A 23,228-nucleotide genomic window follows, 5' to 3' on the forward strand; every position below is an offset into this window, starting at 1 on the left:
TTATTTTAGTTTTGTTGCTTTGATGTCTCTGCCATTGCTATAATCTGAGGTATTTTCAGTTAATGCTTCTTCTAAAAATAGATGTATTGATGGCCAACATTATAGCATGCCGATTTTCTTACACTTGAACATTGAATTGGTACATTATATGTTCTTTGACGGTTGTATTTGTTTGATAGAAGGGGAAAAGTATACAAAGATAAAGACCCGCGCATTTATTTTGCATGTCAGTGTACATCGAGTTGACACGACTCTTATCAAAGAAGACATCACATGCAACTTGAAAAAAAAAATCATTATAAAGAAAGTTCTTCAATCTGACATTCCGTTAATTGAAGTCAAATATCTCTATTTAATGTTTTAAAAAACAGTTTGACAAGCCGCTGTAAAAAGTTGAACATAAAAAAGCTATTCAGTCTCTTAAAGGACAAGATCCTACGGCAAAATAGGTCCAAGTTCTCATAGGTCAATTTGAACACACACACACACACAAAAGCTTTAAAAAATGTATTCTTATTAAAATCTTGTAAACAGCTGCAAGTGTACATTAAACAAGGGGTGTTTAACGTTAAACATAATTATACATGCAAAGTGTACAACACTCATTGCTTTTCTTTTTTTCAAATACCCCATCTGACTTTCACAACAACAACAAAAAAGAACTCGAGATGCGCCTAGAAACATTAAAATACCTCAGTCACCCCCCGTTTTTTTTTTTTTTGTTCAATAAAATTCTCGTCTCGCTTTGCGACATTTCAAAGGCACGTACTGAGCGCCATCTTGGATTAGTGTGTAAATAGAATGTGTCGTCTGCCCGGCATTAGGTTGTATGTAGTTCATTAAAATCCGTCAAACACCGCGACGGCGGTGGACTGTATTTTTTTGTGAGAAAGAAGTCTGTCCTTGAGGAGACATTTTTTAAAAAATATTTGTTGACAAAAAAATGTTTCTTTGACTGGGAAGGGATTTTTGGTGATTTTTTTCGAACATATTTTGAGGGTAGTTTCGGTAGAAAAGAAAAGTTCTATACTGACACTGATTTTGAGCAATATGTGTTTGGATTAGATACAACGTAATTATCGGGAATAGAGATCTCGTCTGAATAGAGAACTAGAGAAGGGACATATTCTGCTCAGTGGTTTGGAGATGTAAAAAATACACCTGGATTTAGAACACCTTTAAGGTACCGTATTTCTAGTAGTATAGAATTTACTCTGAGAGAGAGAGAGAGAGAGAGAGAGAGAGAGAGAGAGAGAGAGAGAGAGAGAGAGAGAGATTAAGTTATATGTGTCTCTCTTTTTATCATGTCGGTGCAAATAATGGGCTCCTAAGAATGTCATTGTAAATATAGTACACGATCATAAAGAATTTATTGTGTATGAATACCTGATATATAACTATGATAAAAAAGTATTACCTTTCGCTTTAAACCAACATCGTACCGGTGTTATTTGTTTATACATTAATTGAAAAATAAAACAGTTTCTATTGAATTAATTAAAAACATATGAATACGGAGATATTCGACATATGTATGTAGCTCAAAAGTGTTGATATCAAATACTTGGGCCCTTTTAAATAATTTGTCAAGTGTTCCTAATATTTGTCAGAAATCAAATTAATAAAATTCTTGTCAAAAGAAGAAAAAAAGTGTGGCTTTAAGAATGTATAAAGCCATTGACAAGTGGAATTCCTTTTAAAAAAGAAGAAAAAAGTCTGGCTTTAAGAATTTATAAGGCCATTGCAATGACGCGACATCTGTAAAAAAAGAAATTGTCAGACTTTTTTTTTCGGTTTCAAAATGAAAACTAATGAGAAATATAAAAACAAAATATAGAATCTGAAAAAAACCCATATTTTTAGATGTATGTATTTTTTTTTATTCTTACTGGGATGTTTTTATTTCAATGTTTTATGGATGTACATGTATTTATGTATTTTCGAAGTAAAAAAAAGTTCAATTTTTTGTTTAATTCTTAAATAATCCTTGTCAGAGTTTCGACAGTTTTTAAATTATGATTTGTACCTCAAATATTCAAATTAAAAAACACCATAATTTCATTTCTTTCACATCAGTTTATGGTCGTTGACCTATCAATTTGTTTTATTTATATTCCTAAAATTCACAAAATAATCATCAAAACTACACCTTGCATATATACCCTATTAAATATATATTCAAACGTTGTTATGTTTCCTTCTGAACTTTTAACAATTTTTTATTTTGTCCTATTGTAAATGCTTATATCATTTTTTGTTTCTAAAATTACAATTGCCACCTCACATTTTGCAAAATGAATAAATGAGTAGTTTTTTGGAATGTTTAAACATAATTTCACTAGCTTATTTAATCGTGTTAAATTCACTTTAAATTCACTTTCCATCTGCCACAAGTACTTATTTTTACCTAATCACGTTGGAATGTCGATTTCCATTTTACCCCTAACATACTTTAAGGTTTTTTCAGGAGGTCTGTTCTATCATGCTAATATCGATCGCATTATGAGTTATGAAAAGCATTGTTGAAATGTTTTTGTTTGATTTAAAACTTTGAGTGTCTTAATCTCCTCGCTTTCGGTCGGTCATAGTTGTGTTGTAAAGGGTTTTCGTGTTGTTTTAAAGTGTTTGAAGGGCGTTAGGGACCATTGGTGTCATGGGAAAGTGTAGCACAGAGAGAGAGAGAGAGAGAGAGAGAGAGAGAGAGAGAGAGAGAGAGAGAGAGAGAGAGAGAGAGAGTCCTTTTTCAAGATCTCCAAGTAAAGAAGGAAAAAGAAGAAAAAGAAAAAGAAGAAAAAATAGAGAAGTGACTTCTCTATTTTTTCTAGTTTTATGAAGAGAATTTGAAAAAAAAAACCAATCAATTGCTTAAACTATTTTCCTTTTTAAGGTATTGATATATTGATCGAACATTTATTCTTATAATTTTTATTGATCTGATATTGATTTCTTTATTTTAATTAACAGATAAGAATCATCAACAAAATCTTAAAGACCACGTTCAAAATTCATTTATTTTTTACAGTAAATAGTATATATCTTTCTCTAATTCTAAAAAAAAATAAAGATTTTTAATGAAATTTTAAGCAAATGAGACATAATTCTTTATAATTTAAGTACATGGAAATAGGTATATTGGCCGAATCTGAACCATACCTATACTTTACCCATTAAATATGTATATGTTTCAAAACTAACAAAAAAATAATAGTAACCTGTTAAGAATTTTAATTAAACAATTTATTTGCCCATAATTACAAATTCACATTTTTATCTTATTTTTTTTTTATCATACGATATATAAAAAAGGACTGAATAAAAGTAAAAGAAAGAACCTCTTTAATTTTCAAAGTCCGACTTCAAAGCCAACAGTCTGTTTATCTTAATCGTTTACCCAAGGTGCTACCCACAGAAAAAGTAATCAGATAGGACCGTCAAGGAAAGCGGCCTACTATTGCATAGCTCTGATAATTACTCGCCTAAACTCTCGGCCTTATGGCCCATTAATCGGTGATTAGGTGTACCCACCGATAACCTCTGACCTTTTTTTCAATTATTCACCCAAAAAAGAATTCAATACTGTAGACTTTTTGAAACATTTGATAGTAAAAACCGTGCCTACTTTTGATTTTGAATTTTTCATTTTAAAATAAAACTTTCAAATTAAGAAAAAAAAATGTCTTTCTGGTAATTTATATGAGGTGGTGTGAATGCCAATTTTTGGGTTCGTTGTGTAGGAACTCAAATGCTTCTTTTTTTATTCTGGATATGACTTCTTATTTGAGCAGTCATGAACTCAGTATTTACATAACTTGATAAATTTCAAAACTGAAAAAGGAGAATTGTTTAGAAAATACCTGAGAACAAGATCCAACTGTCTTTTCAAGACAAAGTGCATGATGAAATCTAAAATTAAAACTTTGTATTTCGATATTTCTAGACTCAAATTTTTTTTTAAATTATATTTTGGAAATTTTTTCCTTCTCATTTTGGATTTTTATTTATTTATTTATTTATTTATTTATTTATCTATTTTGAAACCCACTTTTTTCGCAAGGTTTTCCTTTGTCGTGACCTGAATATAGCACAACCTCATTTTAACAGGAAATAAATAACTTGTTCTGTTGTGATTAAGGAATGTAAGCTATGTCTGATGGAAGGAAATAAACAGTGTACAAATTACCGCATGGTCAATACAACTACTACAATACAACAACAACAATATAACAACTGCTACACTGTGTCTGCAAGTTTCCTTACATGCATCAACGAGCACGTTAACAAAAATATTTTCTCATTTTAAAAAAAAAGACAACCCCCCCCCCCCCCTCCTCCTCCTTCCAAAAAATAATTTATAAAATCAAAATTGTTGTTCTTTCAACAAAAAACTGACTTATCCGGTGCAATACTACTGTCTGTATGAAACCAAACAATAGCAACAATATGAACATAGCTACTCTCAACTCTCTCTTTCTCTCTATTTCTTAATTTCATTAGAGTTTACACATTCTTACTCATTTCTTCTCGCTTTCATTAAAGTCTCTCTCTCTCTCTCTCTCTCTCTCTCTCTCTCTCTCTCTCTCTCTCTCTCTCTCTCTCTCTCTCTCTCTCTCTCTGGTGACTACAAGCTTCTGGTGATATCGGTGTCGTTTAACTTGAAATATTCCGTAATAAAAGGACCATAAACGTGTCATCCGAGGTCGGCGACTGGGGGAAATTATATGGACACAAGTTTCACCTGTGTGTAAACCCTATTTTTATTATCAATGCTGAAGATACATCAAAAACTAAATATATTCAGCCATGCTTTGAATTGCCGTTAAAGATTCGTATCAAATTTTACGACATTGTGTGCAAAGATTACCGTTTACGGCATATCCGCTTCCATTTTTTTTTTGGTCGAAAGAGGAAAGCTATCCTTTTTGGGGTCGCATACAGATCGTATTTCTCTAATCTTGAGATGATCTTAATGAAAATTTTATGCAGAATTAGATCGTTGTCAGGTTTAAATATCAAATTCTGATCTTGATATAAAGGAATAAAAACATAAAAACGAACATCATAACCGATCAAAAGAGGAGTTTTGATAATAATGGTACAAGATTCATGAATAATGAATACGTTAATAGTACATACATGTATATACACAAAACTACACAGGAAAGTGTTCTCAAATAAAAAAGACCAATAGACCATTTATTTCTGTAGTTGTGATGAAAAGGATTTCCATTCATTTACAAAAATAAAACTTCAGTCGCAAGATTTTGCTTTTCTCTTTTTCACTCCACCGGTGACAAATCGTACTAAAGGCGTCCATGCACAAAATAAATGAGGCTTCCCACCCTTACGTAATGATCTGCGCTGGTAAGTAAATATTTCTCAGTTCGATGTGGACTGAGATGTTTAAATAAACCTACCACAATAAAAAGGCAGTCTTTCATCCAGGTAACCGAAGCGAGTTGAGAAGCAAATTGCGATCTGGAAGACGAATACCAGGGTCAAATGTGTGTGAATCTAGACGATGGGATTGCTTTTACAAAGTTTTCAGGATACTCTCTCTCTCTCTCTCTCTCTCTCTCTCTCTCTCTCTCTCTCTCTCTCTCTCTCTCTCTCCGAACACATACACTCACATTTTCATTTCTTACCCCCTCCTTTTTGTCTATAACTACAAGTTTAGAACATCATTAGACTCTTGTAATCGATAAAAGGGCCTTTCTGTTTTCTCAGAGAAAGTTTCTTTTAATCTGATAAAAATAATCCGTAATAGTCTTCATAACTCGAGGAACCAGTTGTTAATATACTTATTTTATCTCCTTAAGGAAATTCCATTATCTAATGTTTCTAGCTCTCGAGCCCTCCGAGATTTACACGAGATTTATCTCGGAAAAAGGGGGTCACAGTGCACGAAAAAAACTCTTAACACTATTAAGTCTCTTAGCGCATAATGTTTATCACCACTGCGACAACTTCTCGGAAGAAAATGAAATGTGTTAAAATTTAAAATCCCCCCGATCCTCGCTCCGGGATAAAAATTCTCCGGGAGATGATTAATAAAGCGACGTAGCCAAGCATCAAAGGAATGCACTTCGAGTTTGGTTGATATTTTAAAATACATGTGATTTCTGTTATTAATTTTTATTGACTTTGAGTGTAGACCCGATCAATAAAAACACTTGTCAAGAATTTTTTTTATCACGCTGTGTTCGCTTTAAAGTCTGCTTTTGACATATTTCTGAAGGAATTATTGATTTTTCTGAAATAAAAAAAAACTTTTTTGTAAATACCTTTCAATAAATATAATCCTAACACTCCAAATTCATCAAAATAAATATTCCAAATCTCCTTTTTTATTATAATTATCTATATGTGCAGCCTATATGTCGCTTTGATGCCCTCAATCGCACTGGCTTATCTCCCTTTTTTCAATTTGCTCACATCCGGCTACGTTCACATAAAGACAACCTGCTGACCGGCTTATTCGTGTCGTGATGACTTCGACTAAATCCTGATCGAATCGATGTCCTCTGATTCTTAATTTGACACTCGGCTGAACCTGAGCGTTAATTAAATACGGAAATTTTATGTGCCGTACCGTGGAAATGGAACCCGGATTAATGTGAGGATAAAACGATATACCTGGCTGGGAAAACAGGGTCATCTAAGTGCAGTCAATTATACAAATAATAAAAATGACCGACGCTTTTGTATCATACAGGCTTTTAAGCGCATTTTATGTATGGGTAATTTTTTTTTATATTAAGATGCATAAAGCTGTCCTGTCGGTTTCTGTTTTAGTATCGCGTAATTTTATTTCAAAAAATAAGAAAAGGAAATAGATGAACTTATATATTGTGAAGTATGCTCTCTCTCTCTCTCTCTCTCTCTCTCTCTCTCTCTCTCTCTCTCTCTCTCTCTCTCTCTCTCTCTCTCTCTTTCTCTCTCTCACACACACACACACACACACACTCTTCTCTTTTTCTATCACTCCTTCTACCCTATTTTATTTTAATTAAGTAACGTCGCATACACCTGTTCTTAATTATGACCGCTAGTGATATCAAAGACAATGCCGGCTTTTCGCGTAAAGTTGGTGTCTGATGATTTCTTTAGTTTGACGAGCTCGAAGGCCACACATCGAAACGCGTTACAAAATGATAATTACGTGTATTGTAAGACAATCACTATTATTAACAGTATTTCTAATACGGATCATATTCCCGAAATCCGAGTTGCGGGAAAATTCGGACGTAAAAATCTCGATCAAATGAATCACGCGGTTTTAATTTTGTCTTGATCTTTAAAACGCTTTGATTACTTGAGAAGATGACACCTGCGTACCGAATGTCTTTTTGGTAGGAAGTAATTGACGTGATTTATAGGTCACGTGGTACAGAGAGAGGTTTTACGTTACTTTTACGGGAGGGTGTTACTCTTCGGCTCTTATTTCAAAGTCTGAAATATTTGTTCCCAACAAAAAATAATGAATTCCAGATTTGAAAAGGTCCAAACTATTGTTTTAAGGAAATTTGAGTTAGTCACTAATTTTAGGGCTTTGTGAATGGGGTTGGAGTAGTAGATTATTTTCTTTCAGAATCTTCTTCTTCGTGATTAAGTCAAAATAAACTTAATATTAAATAAATGCGAAATGAATTTGCCACCAGTCCCATTCTATATAAACACTAATGAAAAAGTTCGTACAATGTGCATTCTTAACAGTTGATTATTAGGTTTTCACTGTCGTTAAAATGCATCTTTAATCGTCGGGTGTCGGTTAATAAACCGAACTCCACAACAGGTAAACCCCAGTCAACAGGTATATACTGTAAAACTACACCCATTCATAGCAGCAATGATTTATGGCCTTCGGATGCCTGTGGTGTTTTTTTACAATGGTATTGAAGTCGTGTCAAGATCGAGGTAAACCGACGAGGGGTTACGAAGATCACCATTCTCTCTTGCGTGTGGTTGCGGATCTCGTCTCACTCGGGACTATCTTAAATTAGATCTGATGTCTGTGATTTAATCAAAGTGAATTTATGCGGAACGTTGGTGATGGGCGACTAGTTTGTGCTGTCAAAAAACTCGGGATCGGCATTCAAGAATGTTAAAAAGGGGTCCAAAGAAGGGACCTAACTTATCAATCATTTAGTCAGCTACGTAATTTTTGCCCTCTACAAGATAGGCGCGAGAAGATGCGTTTGATATTCATCTATTATACGATAATGCATGCTTTTTTTTACAAAGCAATTTAAGATAGACGGTCAAGCAAATTTTAACCATCAGCAGATTTCCTTCCTAAACTTTAATGTTCTTGCTTCGCAAAATGCAATTGGCAAAATCCAATATTACATTGTAACAAGAGTTATTAAATCTTTATTATGATGTTATCAATTTGAAACAGACACGGAATCATGCACATTCTCTAGAAGTATTTTATTTTCTCGGAACTTTTTGAATCATTACACTGCATATTATACATGCTAAATATTGTTTTGAGGACAACATTTTGAAATTGGAAGAGCATGATACTATTGAAGTTTAGATATTGAATTATTCAACATAAAAATCTCATAACGCAACATTAATCAATGATTTTAATTATACAACCACTCTATCAAATGGGCGGCATTACAGTGATATTTATCTGCAAACAACGGAATCCCCGCCATTGTGTTTTTTCTTTCAATTTACCGGATGATGATAAATTTACAGCAAATCTTCCCCTCCTTTCATCTTTGCTAGTCCGCCGCTGCACTAATCAGAATAAAACCTTTTTTTTTCAATAACAGCTGTCTTGTGTGTATAAAGAGACGGAATGCGAAATGGTTTTACAATTTATTACATATTGATCCCGACCAAATAACTACATGTGTATAGATCAAACATTGACACGGACTTCGCGACAAGATTAAAGGGGATTTATCGGGTAAATAGGGCAAACTTTTGTCCAGCTTATGACTAACTAAATCAATTCTAAACAAATACACCTATTGTGTGGCTATTTGCGGCTTTTATGCCCACCTCATTCACTGCGTTTAGCATAGTAAACAAGGTGCTGGACGCTAATTGATTTAGAAACAATCTTTGTCGAGAGTTCCGCATAACCTCCGGGCATCTTCTCTCCACGAAAAAGGCGGCCATCTCTTTAATGGAGCTTAATGAATGGTCGTATGCCGTGGACTATGGCAATTGGAGGCCAGGGTTTTTCATGTTTAAATAGGCACCCACCCCGAAATTGTAAGTTGACCGCCATGTAGGATTTTTGGATCTGTTGTGTTAGACTCGCGGACCACGGAACAGCGTGACGGATGAGCTCGTGTGGTGTGCAGTACTCTGATTCTGCCTTGTTTTTTTTTTCTTTTGACCTTGGATTTTCTTCCTCTGGACAACCTCGTGTGTACATAGCTGCATTTGAGATTTTTGAATCTTAAACTTGAAACTTTTAAGAGATAGTCGACGAGCCATATTTTCCTCACACAGTCAAGTTGTAAGTGTGTAATATTAGTTGTAGTGAATTCTATACGTTAAACATTGGTCTAAAGAGAGGGATATCGCTGACGACAGTTGAAAATTACGGATCTTTTCAGTGGGTGGATTATTAACTAGAGAAAAGTACTTGAAATTAATTTAACGTGATGGCTAAAAGTACCTGAAAAAGAGATTGCATATGTAATACATGTATATTTTTGTCAGTAATGAGCAGTTCGGTCCTTTAGTTTAAAAAACAACAATCTGTTTTGTGATTATCTCAATGACTTTCACGCAGTTTTAAAAACAAGGAATCTCTAAAAAGGCGTGAAGTCGGGAGAATGGGAAATTAAGTAAGTCTCGTCTCTAACAGACGGTGTCTTCACCATCTGAATCCCAGCTGTTCCGTTCAGGTCATTAGTAAAACTATCAGTCACGTGTCAACACTATCGTCTGCTCCATCCTCCGCCATGTTCACTAGCGCAGAAGGAACGAATCTGTCATAATTAATTTTCGATTACAACATGTATTGGATGTTTGCTTTGCTCTTTGTTTAATCAGAACTAAAGGCATGGGGTCAATGGATGTTTGCATTTGGTCGGGATTAAGGATAAACAATTATAAACACACACGTGTATAACATAAGGCGCCTCCATTGTTCATTCAACGGAATTTAATCACGGTATATGCATCTACATATATGCTAATGCTTTAAAAAATGCTTAAGTAAAAAAAGATTGAATATTTTTTCCAACAAGATAAATTAATATGAAAATAACTTAGATGACCTGATACCTATAGCCTATATGTATCAACTTTATTTCTGTGTAAGTTTCTTGGAAGTGGAGAAACAATAGTCCTCATTAATTAAGATTTTTTGTTGCTTCATAATGAGTGAATCTAATTAATTTAATTTGGACTAAGCGCTACATAATTATTCAATCATGCATGGGATTCTCTACCTGGCCTTTCTTTATTTGTCGTGCGTTATATTTGAAATTTTACTCAATTAGCGACTAAAGAACTCAGTGATTCAAATCAATTCGTGTAATAAAAAATTTATCCATACATGTACTTTGTGTACTGGTTTTAAAAAAAATGGCCGTATAATATAACTACTAAGGATTGAGACTTACACGGGCGCTTACTTTAATCAATAGTTTCAGTGATTGTATATTAACCATTGAGGGACATAAACTACTGCATATTCACAACGTCAAGGTTTTTGTGATTACGGAACTCTACACAAGTTGTTTGTGTGGAGTTCCGTAATCACAAAACCTTGACGTTGTGAAGATGAAACTACGGCAAATAAAGTCTCTTCAAAAAAAAAAAAATTATTACCAACAAAAATAATTTTTTTAGCCAACATGCCAAATTTTCACCTCATCGCGGATTTCTAAAGAAGTGACTTTTTGACACCTGCATGCATTCTATTCTCTCTAATTTGTCCGTTGTTCACATGTTTGTATACGGATGTCGTGGGTGTTTGTGTGTGATCCCAGTGAAATTAACTCCCCTTTTGAAATTTTCTATTAACCTCCAAGCTGTTAAAACGGTTATCGTGAAACAGAAATAACAAAACAACAGTTAGCCTTTTATTTTTGTCCGATATTTTTACTTATTGGTGACACGGTAGTGCCAAAGGAAAACAAAAGTGTTCCGAGTATAGTGTGTTTAAGCGAACAATAAACCACCGGATTACCTCGGGGATTATCCCGCCCGCCTGTGTTGACAAGGGACTTAACCGCGATCAACATGTAAACAAGAAGCTAAATTATTGTACAAACAAAAGATAGGCACACGTTTAGAAAGCTAATAGGTATATGTGAAAGGTGGCATTTCTGTCTTGTACATGTTAACTTCAATGTCCAGTTATCTTAGATTTTTGTGATGGTGTGTATCTTTATGTGTGTAAATTTGATATCTGCCTGATGAAGTAAGAAATTTGTTTAATGATTTATTTGTTTAATTTATGTAATTTTACATCTTTACAAAAAAGAAGGAAATATAGTTACGTTTCTGATGCTTCTAAGCTATATGATAAATGCTTAATATTTGAAATTGATTTGTGAAATTTCTGTTACGTGTTACAACCCGTATATAGAAACCAGAGACTAACCTATATGACATATACTTTGACTGCAGATATAGTGATAAATCTATTTTTTATGTCCTTGCATTTAAAACAAAACTATATCCCATTTCATTTATATAACCTACATGTACAAGTTATTTATAGAAGCTGTAATGAAATAAATCTTACCGTAATTTCATTACCCCCAGGTAATACTGTAAAAGGCAAACAGTTTAAGAATGTACCTTACATCGTTAACTATATGCGTTAGATGTCAATTTATTTTTTTTGTCACACACTGTAGGTTGATATTCTACATGTGATTTGAAGCCCATTTGTGCATTTTTGTACATGTATGTAATATGATATGCTCTAATTAATATGGCACCTCTGTGATTTTGTATTACATAATTGTAATCAATACGTCCAGGGTTTTCTAGCCAGTTAATATCAAATATCAAAAGTGATATAGTTTCATGTTCTCTCTCTCATGAATGAATGAATGAATGAAAAGAACGAAATCCCAAGATATACACCAGCATTTCTATAAGTATCGTTTCAAATATTTTTCCAGGGCGATTAAAGTGCGACTTTTCATAATAATCGTTGTGAATCCATGTGTTGTTGTGAACGTGTTTGTAAAGCGTATATACTCTATTTGCATTATGCTAATTTTCTTATTTTAATAATTTCAGGTCCATGAGAAATATTAGAAGAGGATATCCTTAACATTGTCATGATATAAAGGTGAGATTTGTTTGTTTGTTTGCATTTTAATTTTTTGGAAGGGAAAATGGGCTGTCTTGAAGAATAGCCTACTTCACGTGAGCTTGCATTGTTTGCATTTTATAAATAATATACAAAAATAATATAAAACAAAATGATAGTTTTGTTTTAAATAGTTTAGGTAATATCTAAGAAATTTTTTGACTTAATGCGGACGTTATTAATTTAAATACGGAAATTTATGATACGTAATACGTCTAAATTTATCTTTTACATTCATTTGGCATATTGCTACTCATTGGACCGATTTTTGAAATAAATTTGTAATTTTTGACAGACAAAGGTTATGAATACTAAATGATTTTCTTCCCGTACATCCATTCGACAGTTCTTGTAAACCACTTATTATCGCAGATAGCCAATGCAATTTAACAGCAAAATATCATATTTCTTTTGGGGAAGACCGAGGATTTTTTTTTTTGTATGCATGTCCCTTTTTCCCCCTTCTTGTTTTTTGTTTTTACCACGAGTCTCGATTTCGCCAGGTATCAATTACTGTCGGCTTTGACACGTTGTTTTAAGGGGGTATAGTGCTTAGTATAGGAACCATATCTACATACCATCAACGCATTTGGTGCGGAACGCTAAATATTTTGCCTATGGGACATGAAGCATTAAATTGAGGTTTTCTATAGCCGACTCTGTCGCTTATTTGCCATAAAATCAACTAGCATCTCATTCACTTAGCGTTGCTTTTTTGTAATGCCGAGAAATCAAACAGAAAAGAGAGGGGTGAAAATATTTGCAAGGTACCAGGTACAGCTCATGATATAGAAACTATAAAAGTAGAATTTAATGTTTAAAAAAATCGATACATTAGGAATATATACGCATTATCATACCACACGACCGTTAAATTGTCTTTGTAAATGATCAGTGTCGAACAAAAGCTTCACTCGGTATGCGCCCATCTCCTGATCGGTAAAGCGTATCTGTGACCCCTTGCGCTGTCAAAACCTTCCATACAGGTAAAAATTCTGTCTTGATTCAAACGGAATTTTAATGGCTCGGGAGAAAGGTGAACGAAGCGCTCATTAATTCAGTGTTATCGCAGATGTATTAGTGAAATCATGACACACACACGATTGGGAGATTGGGCCTTGTCTCTGTGTCTCTTTCTCGAGTTCTCAATCTTTCTCCCCGGCTCGAAGTTAGATCCGTCTTTGTATACAATGTATACATCCATAGAGGACCAGCATGGTGAATTATGAGATTGACGAAAATTAATTCTTCACGTTGGAATGTACTGTTATCATCTTCTATGCAGGAAGTGAATGTGTTTATGGAGTATTTTTTCTATTTTGCTTTGCCGCGTGGTGCGTTTTGTTTTTAACCGAAAAGGCATTCATCAAAAAACGTCAACCATTTCATTTTTTTTGCTGATGAGCTGTGTGGATTTTGTCGAAATAACAAGGTCGGTGTGGCTTTTTGAAAATATGTAACTATATTTATGACCCATGAAATCGTCTTGCTCGTTTTATTCACTCATATTTCAATTCTAAATTGATGAAAAGTAGACTTGGAAGAGTTCGCAATAGACCATTTTATGATACTCGTACTGTCAAAGTTCTTTAGATCTACTCTATTAACAGATAGGCGTTGTTTAGAAATCAAAATCTTTAAAAATATCAGTTTCATGTTATCTATTGAAATTTATGAATTTTTTTCTTTTTTCTCTAAATCAAAAAAAGAATAAATGTTAACGAAAAGAAAACCTAACGAGAACATGTTATTTTTCTTCTCCTCGAATGTTCCTAAGATTTGTTAGCATTTTAACAAGCTCTGGCAAACATGCCGTGTCTGTGTACAGTGGTCGATCGAGGCTGAGCTGTGTGGTCCACTCATTGTGCGATGTTCCCTGTCAGCAAAACTGTGTTCAGACACAACACATCCTTTTGAAAAATGCTTTGAGAGAGAGAGAGAGAGAGAGAGAGAGAGAGAGAGAGAGAGAGAGAGAGAGAGAGAGAGAGAAACGATTTTGTGAATCTTTATTATTGTAATCATAGATTTAAAAAAAATGATTGAAAACTTTAACCTTCCATGGCCAAAAATAAAATGAAAACAAGCAACCACATAAAATCTTTAGAACCATTAAGAGTCGTTTATACAATAGATGTGTACTAATTAATTATGCATGCAGACTGGCATGAATTCAGTCCAGAGATTGAATAACAATTAAGCGGGGCCCTGTTTTTCATGTGGCTTTTGTTGGGAAGTTTAGGTTTTGATAATAGCTCGTTTGTATGCATGAGAGGATATTAAGAAAGAATTACAACAAGAAAAGAAGACAGAATCTGTTTGAGAAATGAGATCGGTTCTGTCATTCTTCTGTACATGTAGATAGATTATAGCAAACCGGTTCGCCATGTATAGATGGCCATTTTTTTGGTCGTGTTTTTTCTTTGTTAATAGTTGTTGTTGTGATTTAGTAGGACGTTGTCGGTTTATGGCTTCAGATGAATCCGTTTTATTATAAGTAATAATAATCATCATCATCGTCATCATAATTATCATCAAATTTATCATCATCATAATCATCATCATGACAGATTTTTTTTTTTGTTTCAAAGAGTGATAGAGAAAATATATACAGTCATGTACATTTTGGAAGCATACAGATGGATAAGAGAGATAGCTTGAGTTTCTCCTTATATAAATTAAAACCTCTTTTTCCCTCCAACATGTATCCTGAGGGTAGATATGTTCAGCTATTCGAGTACCTCTCTTTATTTCGGTGATCGCCGGATGTGGAAGAGGCGGAAGGAGAAGGGGGTTGTGGAGATTCAAGGGTTCTTGGGATCACCGTGTCCCTTCTCTGTATCATATTGCGTTCATAAACAGGAGGGGGTCCATAGATATAGCCCCTCCATTACCCTTCTAAGAAAACCATCGCTGGTTTACAACCTCCCTTTCTTTATGTAATTTTCTTATCTATAAGTATACATACAACGCAGACGACAATATAACTCGGTGTGTATTCAGCGGGGCCGCTTATATCAACAAACTCCCCATGTAACGACAAACACCGCTTGGGTTCCCCTCTCACTTTACCCCGTTCACCGAGGTCCGTGTGTTATCAGGTATAAACAGTGAATGGGGTAGGGTCTGACCGAGGCAACAACAAACTCATTACCGGTCATTATGAGCTTGAGTTGTTTCTCACTCTTCACAAAACGTTTTGCACCTTTCTGGATGAAAGCTTTAACATTAATCTTTTTCTATCCCCCTCCTCTTTCTCTCTTTGTTTATTAAACGAAATATTGGCTTGTTTTGGTTAAATTAAGCAATAAATTAGATAAAATAAACTGCTATCTAAATTATGTTTTGTGTATATAAACTTTTAAAAAGAAGTTACCAATTTCTTGAAAATTTCATTAAAATATCATTAAGTTAAAAAAAAGAAGAGAAATTTTGGTATCAGTAGAATTATATAATGGCAAAAAAATAATTCAAAATAGACTTAAAATGAGTTTAATACAAAAATATGACATACATAACCCCCAAGACCTTTACAGCTGTAATAAAAAGTAATTCTCCGAGGATTATTCACCCAGAATTACATGTAGATATATTTATAGGAGAAAAAACTAATTACGTTTGTCATGCAAAACCTTCATCTCCCAAAGCTCGTGTGTCAATCCGCCATAAATGTCCAGTGCTACTCGCCTCACTTTCTCCCGGAGAGTGTGACCTAACGCCTAGAAAAATAATCCGCGTTACTATGGTAACGATTCCTATCTGCCGTCTTTTTCTTCCCTCCTAAAGTGCTCTCTGCAATGAGTCCAATTTATATTCTTCTCTCTCTGCTGACAATGAGATAGGCTTAAAATACTGCCAGTGTCAAATTCTGTGGAGATATTCGGATTATACCAGTTCGTACGGTATAGTGAAATTTTATTTTAGGATGATTGTTTTACTTTAGATTTTAAAAAAAATTGTTTTAAGTAATGCTATTAAAAACATTTCCATTCGATCCTTGTACATCCATTTGCTAAATTTCACTCCAATCTCAGAAATTATTGAAATTTTTAATTGAAATTAAGAAAAGGGGCAATATTATTGCAAATTATCAAAATAGGAGAATTAATAGATAAGACTAAGAAATATTTGATTAAGCGAATTTTAAGAGCATAAAGCGCTATCATTTATAAATTACTGCCGAATGGATTAAATTTAAAAACCCTAATCTATAAACTGTATATATTTGTCTCGTTTTTTAGCTAGTAATTACATAATATTATACTTCAAGTAAATAAGTAACGAATTAATTGTTATTTATTTCAAGAAACCTTTAAACATAGTTAATGACAACCGTCAAAACGATATCTCGGCGTGTTATTTGCAAAGCTAAATTATAAGGATCATATTAGAAAGATATATATCAAGATTCTTTTGTATGTCTTAAATATAGGAGGGATTCTAAATTTGCACTGAATGAGACCTGTCAAAAATATTTTTTTTTTAAATATACCGACCAAGTTTATAATTCCTTATTTTTCTTTTTAAAGGGGTTTACAATCTAATGCGCTTATGACTGCTTCGCTGCCCCTTTTGAATGAAGCCACTGGTTGTACTTGATATGTAAGAGGTCACGAATGCACTGCTGTGAAACAAGTTTTGTCTACAAAATTTTATGTTAAAAAACTAACGGCGGGCAAGAATGACATTGGCATATTAACCATTTTGTCCATATTTTTTAATTTTTTTTTTTTTTTTTTGGGGGGGGGGGGGTTCCAAGCGACGACAATGTTATAATGCATTCATAGGGTTTTTGTGTTCTGAGAGAGAGAGAGAGAGAGAGAGATATCCTTTCAAATTTTATAACAGAGTATAAAATTTCCTGTTTTCTGTATATCCTAAGGTTTTGTTCGCTCTATTACCTATTACGCAATGGACAAACGTGTAAAATGTTAAGACGATGCAAACAACAATCTGGGTCATTAGTTTTGATGTCAATTGTCTCCATACACCGTAATGGCAGGAGGTCTTCATTGGTCCATGTTTTTTTTAGTGAGGAGGGGGGATGTTTTGTTCTGTGACAACTAGACTCTGTCCACATAAATTACCCACGTGATGGATCGGTGACTCGACTGACCCTTCAGCCATGTGGAACCAGACTGGTCACACTCCATCGACTTATCGGTCACACGTGACCTATTGACATCTATTTTTTTTTCTATTCTCTCTTTCTCGCCTGTTTTATTTTTATCATCATTCGGTGAAGATGTCTGTGTAACCTTCTAGAAGTTGGTTATTTTCTGTGAAGACGTCTTTTTTGGGAGGTACATGAGCTGTGTTTGCTTTTCCATCTTTTAATTTACATTATAAACTGTGAACCGGATTTTTGTTTCTATAAAGACAGGTAACATGTCATTAATATTGTATGTCTTTATTATTTTTTCAAATAATCTCTGAAATTTTAATTTGTTTTGAACTGAAAGATACGGTATTTTACAATTTTTTTTTTTGTTTTTTAGAAAAAGGCATTGTATTCAGACATAAGATCTTTCATATAAATAAAATAACGAGCATTTTGATAATCGTGGCGAAAGATATTTATTCCTAAGGGGGTTAAACTGCAACATGTACATGTATATAGACAGTCATTAATTATCTGACAATCACAGTACGAGTAATTAACGGGCATTGACAAACGACCGACCTAGAACAAGACAATATCTATGTATGTATCTACAGAGAGAAGTAATAGTAACGTTTAAGCATGTACATTCATTAAGCTGAAACGGTGTGGGGGGGCGCAAATTTAGAAATTTAGACAGTGGTTTGGGGATCCCGTTGAGAAAATTTCTCTGAATTCGTAAAACTTAGTTCTGACTTTAACATTTCTTTACCAAAGTTGTAACATCAATTTTCATGTAAAACAGTCCAAAACCTATTATTAGAAATGTGCTTCCTTTTCAATTCAAAATTTTATGGCACTTTTTGAATATTTAGTTGAAAAAAAGAAGTAAGTATCTTTAAATTTTTCACAGATATAAAAAATTATGAGTAGGAATAGAAGCAGAGGTTATGTTAAGTAGTAACCGAATCAACGGAATGCCTAAATTTAGAAGAAAAAAAATTTGCTTATGACATCCTTCCCCCAAACCCCAGATTAAGCTCTTTTTGATGTGTCAGAGAGTCTCTTAAGCCTTACCGTATTGTGAATGAAAACGAAGTTATTATTATTTTTTGGGTTACGCGATTTAAAAAACGTTGCGATGTCTTATACACCACTAACACTGACTAAAGAGATAACTTGGGATTACGTCACATATTTAACACGGCATGGGCCTGTCACCTATAGAATGGAGGCACGTAATTCCGGATTAGTCCGAACTCTTATTTTTGCTCATTACACTTGTGTGGGAAAAATTCTGGTAATCGGATAAAACTACCGGAGATCTATCTCAACAAACAAATGCCGTCATATTTTCCCTTCTCTTTAAAAAAAAATACCTGTATCGTCCGTTAAGCTCCGCAATTAATAAGGGATTAAAATAGATTAAGCCCGTAAGATTTTATCACAATTATGATCCCTTTTCACGACTAATCTACTCGTATTATTTTTTTTTTCTTTTGACCGAAAAAAGAATAAGATAGTATTTGTGTACACACATTTACATTGATTTTTATAATTTGTTTTACAGATCTCATGAGGTGGGTGGATTGCATAGCCTGAAAAATTCTGTTGAAAGTGAAAGGAACTCTGCATCCGGTTAGGAAATGGAGACCTCACGCTTTGTTCTCGTTTTCTGCGTGATTTGCATCGCCCTGTGCGCCGCGGAGCAGTGCGTCATCAAAGGTCAAGTCAACACGAGGCTGCAATGGTACGGGTACATGCTGCAGAAAACCTTCCAAACGAACGACGCTCGAGTCGAATACCAGATCACGTATCCAGAGAAAGAATGCTGCGCCAACTTGTTGATTTATTATGACGATCAAATCTCACAGCTAACGGAATCCATGTCGTGTCAAGAACGCGTGGATGTGCTTCCTAAAGACAATTACCAAATCATTCCCTTGTCCACCAAGACTGCGACAAAAGGGTGCGTTCTATACCCTGACAGCGAAGGGACGAACCTTGTCGTATGCACAGGTGACAGGACGTTGCATTCGAACGGACCGCGTACGTGGTATTTCGCAATCAGTCGATGTGGCGCTTCCCAGAACCAAGGCATGTTGAACATGAACTATTACTTCAATGTCACAGGACATTACGGCAAGTGCGAAGCAGATCCGCTTTCGAAAACGATTTATCCGGAATTCATAAAATCTGAACCGGATCTGGTGGTGGTGGTAGTTTTGGGTGTTTTGTGCGGTTTGTCCACCATCACCGCCACGGTGTTTGCCGTATTGTTCTTTCTCGGTAGAATAAGGAGAAAGAACAAGAAAAAGAAGGGGGGTTCAGTGACGTCATCACAAGCAACGATGACGCAGGATATATTTTACGTTAATCCTTCGTTGTCTGACAGGGAGCACTCGGATTCTCAGTACAGTCACAGTCAGTCAAGCGGATCGGAGAACTATTACGAGGTCATTCCGGACAGACGGAGCTACGAAAGCATCAATACTCAACTCGCTATGCACGGGCATAACGTCCGAGGTGTCTCGATGAACCCAAATCATCTTCGAGAACACAGAACGCCAAACATTCCTCCCTACATCCTCGAAAACTACCCGCCTCCTCCATACCAGCCACCTAGCGGACAACAAAATGGCGGCGTGCACCACCGATCTCACGCGGGAGGTCACCATGGCAACAACAACGGAACTCAAACAGCACAGCAGCAGACGCCTAATGGAAACATCCCGAACGGACGTCCGATGCAGCTGCATCCCTCCGGACAGCCTCCACCTTCTACCAACATCATTCACCAGCAGCATCATTCGATGTCTGGACTGCAACTTGGAGAAAAAACGGAACCAGCATCGACCAATCATCCGGTACACCTCAGTGGTAACCGTTCGGGCAGCGCCCCCGTACACTTCGACAATGTCGGCGCAATCGCTAGACCTACGCCGATCTATCCGAGTTCTCACGGGGTTCTATTCGGAACGCATCCATCTCGATCGTCTCAGCCCACTTCACCATCTTCTCACGGAACACCCAACGGAAACATTCCGAATGGACATATTAACAACAACAACATTGGCCACACAAGCCAAGCATTCAAAAGACAGCTCTCCGCTGGCCCAAAGCTAAACAGTGTTCCGAACGGCCAGCCTCTACAGCTTCAGACATACCAAGGTCACGATAAGACAATTAGTGACACCCAGCAGATTCCGAACGGAAGAACTCATCTTCCGAATGGAAACCTTCCGAACGGACGCACACACGTTCCGAACGGAAATGTTGCCAAACTCTTGCATGATGCCTACAGGATACAGCAGTTCGAGACTACGGCGTGACTAGCCGACAATAGCAACAAACAAACTTGGAATGAAATTTCTGTTTAGTGGCTCAAAACAACTGTGAATTCCTAGCTTCTGATCCTAAGACCATAAGATGGTCGGTATGTTAAGAGAATCAATGAAATGGTTTCCCTTTTTATTTTCGTATTTACGGAAAGTTTCCTTGTAAGATCAGTGGGATCGACTCTGAAGTTATTATCGGAAAAGTGCTTCCGGATTCCTGGCAGGAAATTCCAGTGCATATTAAGCTTAAAATGTGTGTTTATTCGATAGAAAGTTCTTATTTTCGGTTTACTTTGGAGAAGTGATCAGGGGATGGAAATAGGAACCTTGCAATACAAGTATATTCCCTGCACAACGACAAAGTTTGCCACGTGAACACAGATCGAAGTCAGTGTACATGTATCTTTTGTTCGAAAAAATAAAGGATATAAAACTAGTAATATTTACGCTAATAGTGCTATTGTTGACTTATCACAAAAACCATTTTGCAAAGTCATTCACATTCTCTTGAATCAAAAAGACCATACTTATTGACAAGTGCAAACTGCTAAGCATTTTGCATCGTTTTGAACTTTGCGACTCTCTGAACTATTATGTTATTTCTACATTTAAATGAGAGAGAGAGAGAGAGAGAGAGAGAGAGAGAGAGAGAGAGAGAGAGAGAGATTGGAAATGGGTTTTGTGTATGTATGTGTATGGTTTCTTAGTGCATTTCGTTTTACAAATATCATTCATTCACAAATTCAACTCACTTGATGTACAGCTATATTTAGACATAAGCAATATGAACTATTATGCAGAGTCATTCTCAAAACAACCATACTTATGTCTTCCAGGCCATAATATTTGTGCATGTATTTTATATTTTAAAAAAATTCCAGAATTTAAAAAAGCATTATTTTTAAAATCGATATGAATAATCTAAGATTGAAACATTTTTATTATTCGGACTGTTTAACTTCGATTTTAATTAAGTTATGCGAATTATTTTTAAGAGAGAAAACGATTTTAAAAATGTCCATCGCAGTAAATAGATTTTTAAATGCTTAGAAGTATACGATATATATCTTTAATGATTTTCTTTAATTGTACATCGAATTCGAACCAAAGTTTTAAAACGCTATATAATATACCTCGTATCGCTTATGTAAGAATTTACATAAGGCTTATTGATGCATTTTATATTAGAATTAATTAAACCATCTATCAAAATATGATTTAAATAAACACCAAGTTTTGCTCGTTACATGTTGAAAACTTTTAAAGAGAGAAAAACAAAGTCCTATTAGTAATCACCGTTGAGAAAAATAAGCATTAAAGATTCAATCAATTTGCCGATATCTTAATTAACTTGGATTTAAATGAGATAATAATGAAGTTATTTATTCATCCCTCTGTAAACCCAATGTTCATTGTCTTTAAAAACAAAACATGTCTTTTTTAAACAGCCTTGTTATTCATCATAATGATACAATTCGTTGTTATCTGATCTTGTTTTTTGCTGTTCATCGCCAGGGGGCGCGATTTACAACACTGATATAATATTTCATTAATGGTTGTCTTCGTCAGACAAACATTGCCTCCCATTGTAATGTTATTGATTATTATAACCTCTTTGATATTCAATAATAAAAAAGTTACACAAGAAATGGTTGTTTTCATTAATTATTTGATAATGGCACAGCGTTGAATTGGGTTGTAAGATGGCGGTTTTGTTTCATTCGGTTGTGAATTTTTACAACCTTTCTAAAAAACAAAAACCATGCCTGAGGGTTTCGTTTTTGTACAGTACTTGTCTTTTCTCTTCTTAAACGAGAATACATGTCCATTCTTTTATTGAACATAGCAGTTTTAAAATTGTTACTAATCTTTTTTCTTCAGATTAAGACTATGTTATTAATTCATTATCAGGCATATACATGTAGTGCTCAATAAATTGAAGGGACCAGACAAAAAGGAGGGGGGGGGGTCTAATTGACTTTAACATTTCTTTACATAGATATATAAATGTATAGGAAAGGATGAAGGTTCGTTTATTTTAAAATGTGCAAGGGCTAACCCCAATCCCCATCCCCGCTGCTACTTGCCTAGCTATAATTATATATGATCATTGATGTCAACAATTTTTTAGACCAATAATGGGGAAATCAAATATTTATGACATTGCATAACCCATGAAATGTATTTTATGAACTCAATTTCACACACTCTTGAATTTCTAGTGTAATATACAATGTTTCATAGCTATGATTTTCTATTAGAAAAAATATTTGGAGTGTCAAGAAATGAAATGAGAGAAAAAAATACATCAGAACCCATTGATTGCTCATGAATATTCATGAACACTTTTCAGAGGGAAATCTTCTCTGCCATCTGTGTTGCCGTCACGCAGATCAAGTATGAAAATTCATTTTGCAAAATATTGATTTTTGTATTAAATGTTCAAATTGGATTTTTTTTTAATAAACATGTTGTCTCATTT

The 23,228-nt window shown here is 34.7% G+C and overlaps 1 protein-coding gene across 5 annotated transcripts; it reads left to right on the plus strand.

The window, feature by feature from the left end:
- The first annotated feature begins 797 nt into the window (after positions 1 to 797).
- On the plus strand, positions 798 to 22,395 carry LOC105334685 (uncharacterized). 5 transcript variants are annotated; one of them, XM_011438236.4, is made up of 3 exons: positions 798 to 1,183; positions 12,238 to 12,289; positions 18,979 to 22,395. In XM_011438236.4, exon 3 carries the CDS (start codon positions 19,055 to 19,057, stop codon positions 20,738 to 20,740), a length of 1,686 nt encoding a protein of 561 aa, XP_011436538.3. In that variant the 5' UTR covers positions 798 to 1,183; positions 12,238 to 12,289; positions 18,979 to 19,054; the 3' UTR covers positions 20,741 to 22,395. The 5 variants fall into 5 exon arrangements, with proteins under 5 accessions (XP_011436538.3, XP_065926491.1, XP_011436539.3 ...); XM_066070419.1 differs by lacking the exon at positions 798 to 1,183 and adding an exon at positions 9,047 to 9,484; XM_011438237.4 differs by lacking the exons at positions 798 to 1,183; positions 12,238 to 12,289 and adding an exon at positions 13,306 to 13,742.
- Positions 22,396 to 23,228: the final 833 nt, after the last annotated feature.

The sequence above is a fragment of the Magallana gigas genome, chromosome 1, assembly GCF_963853765.1.
Source record: "Magallana gigas chromosome 1, xbMagGiga1.1, whole genome shotgun sequence".
Lineage (NCBI taxonomy): Eukaryota > Metazoa > Mollusca > Bivalvia > Ostreida > Ostreidae > Magallana > Magallana gigas.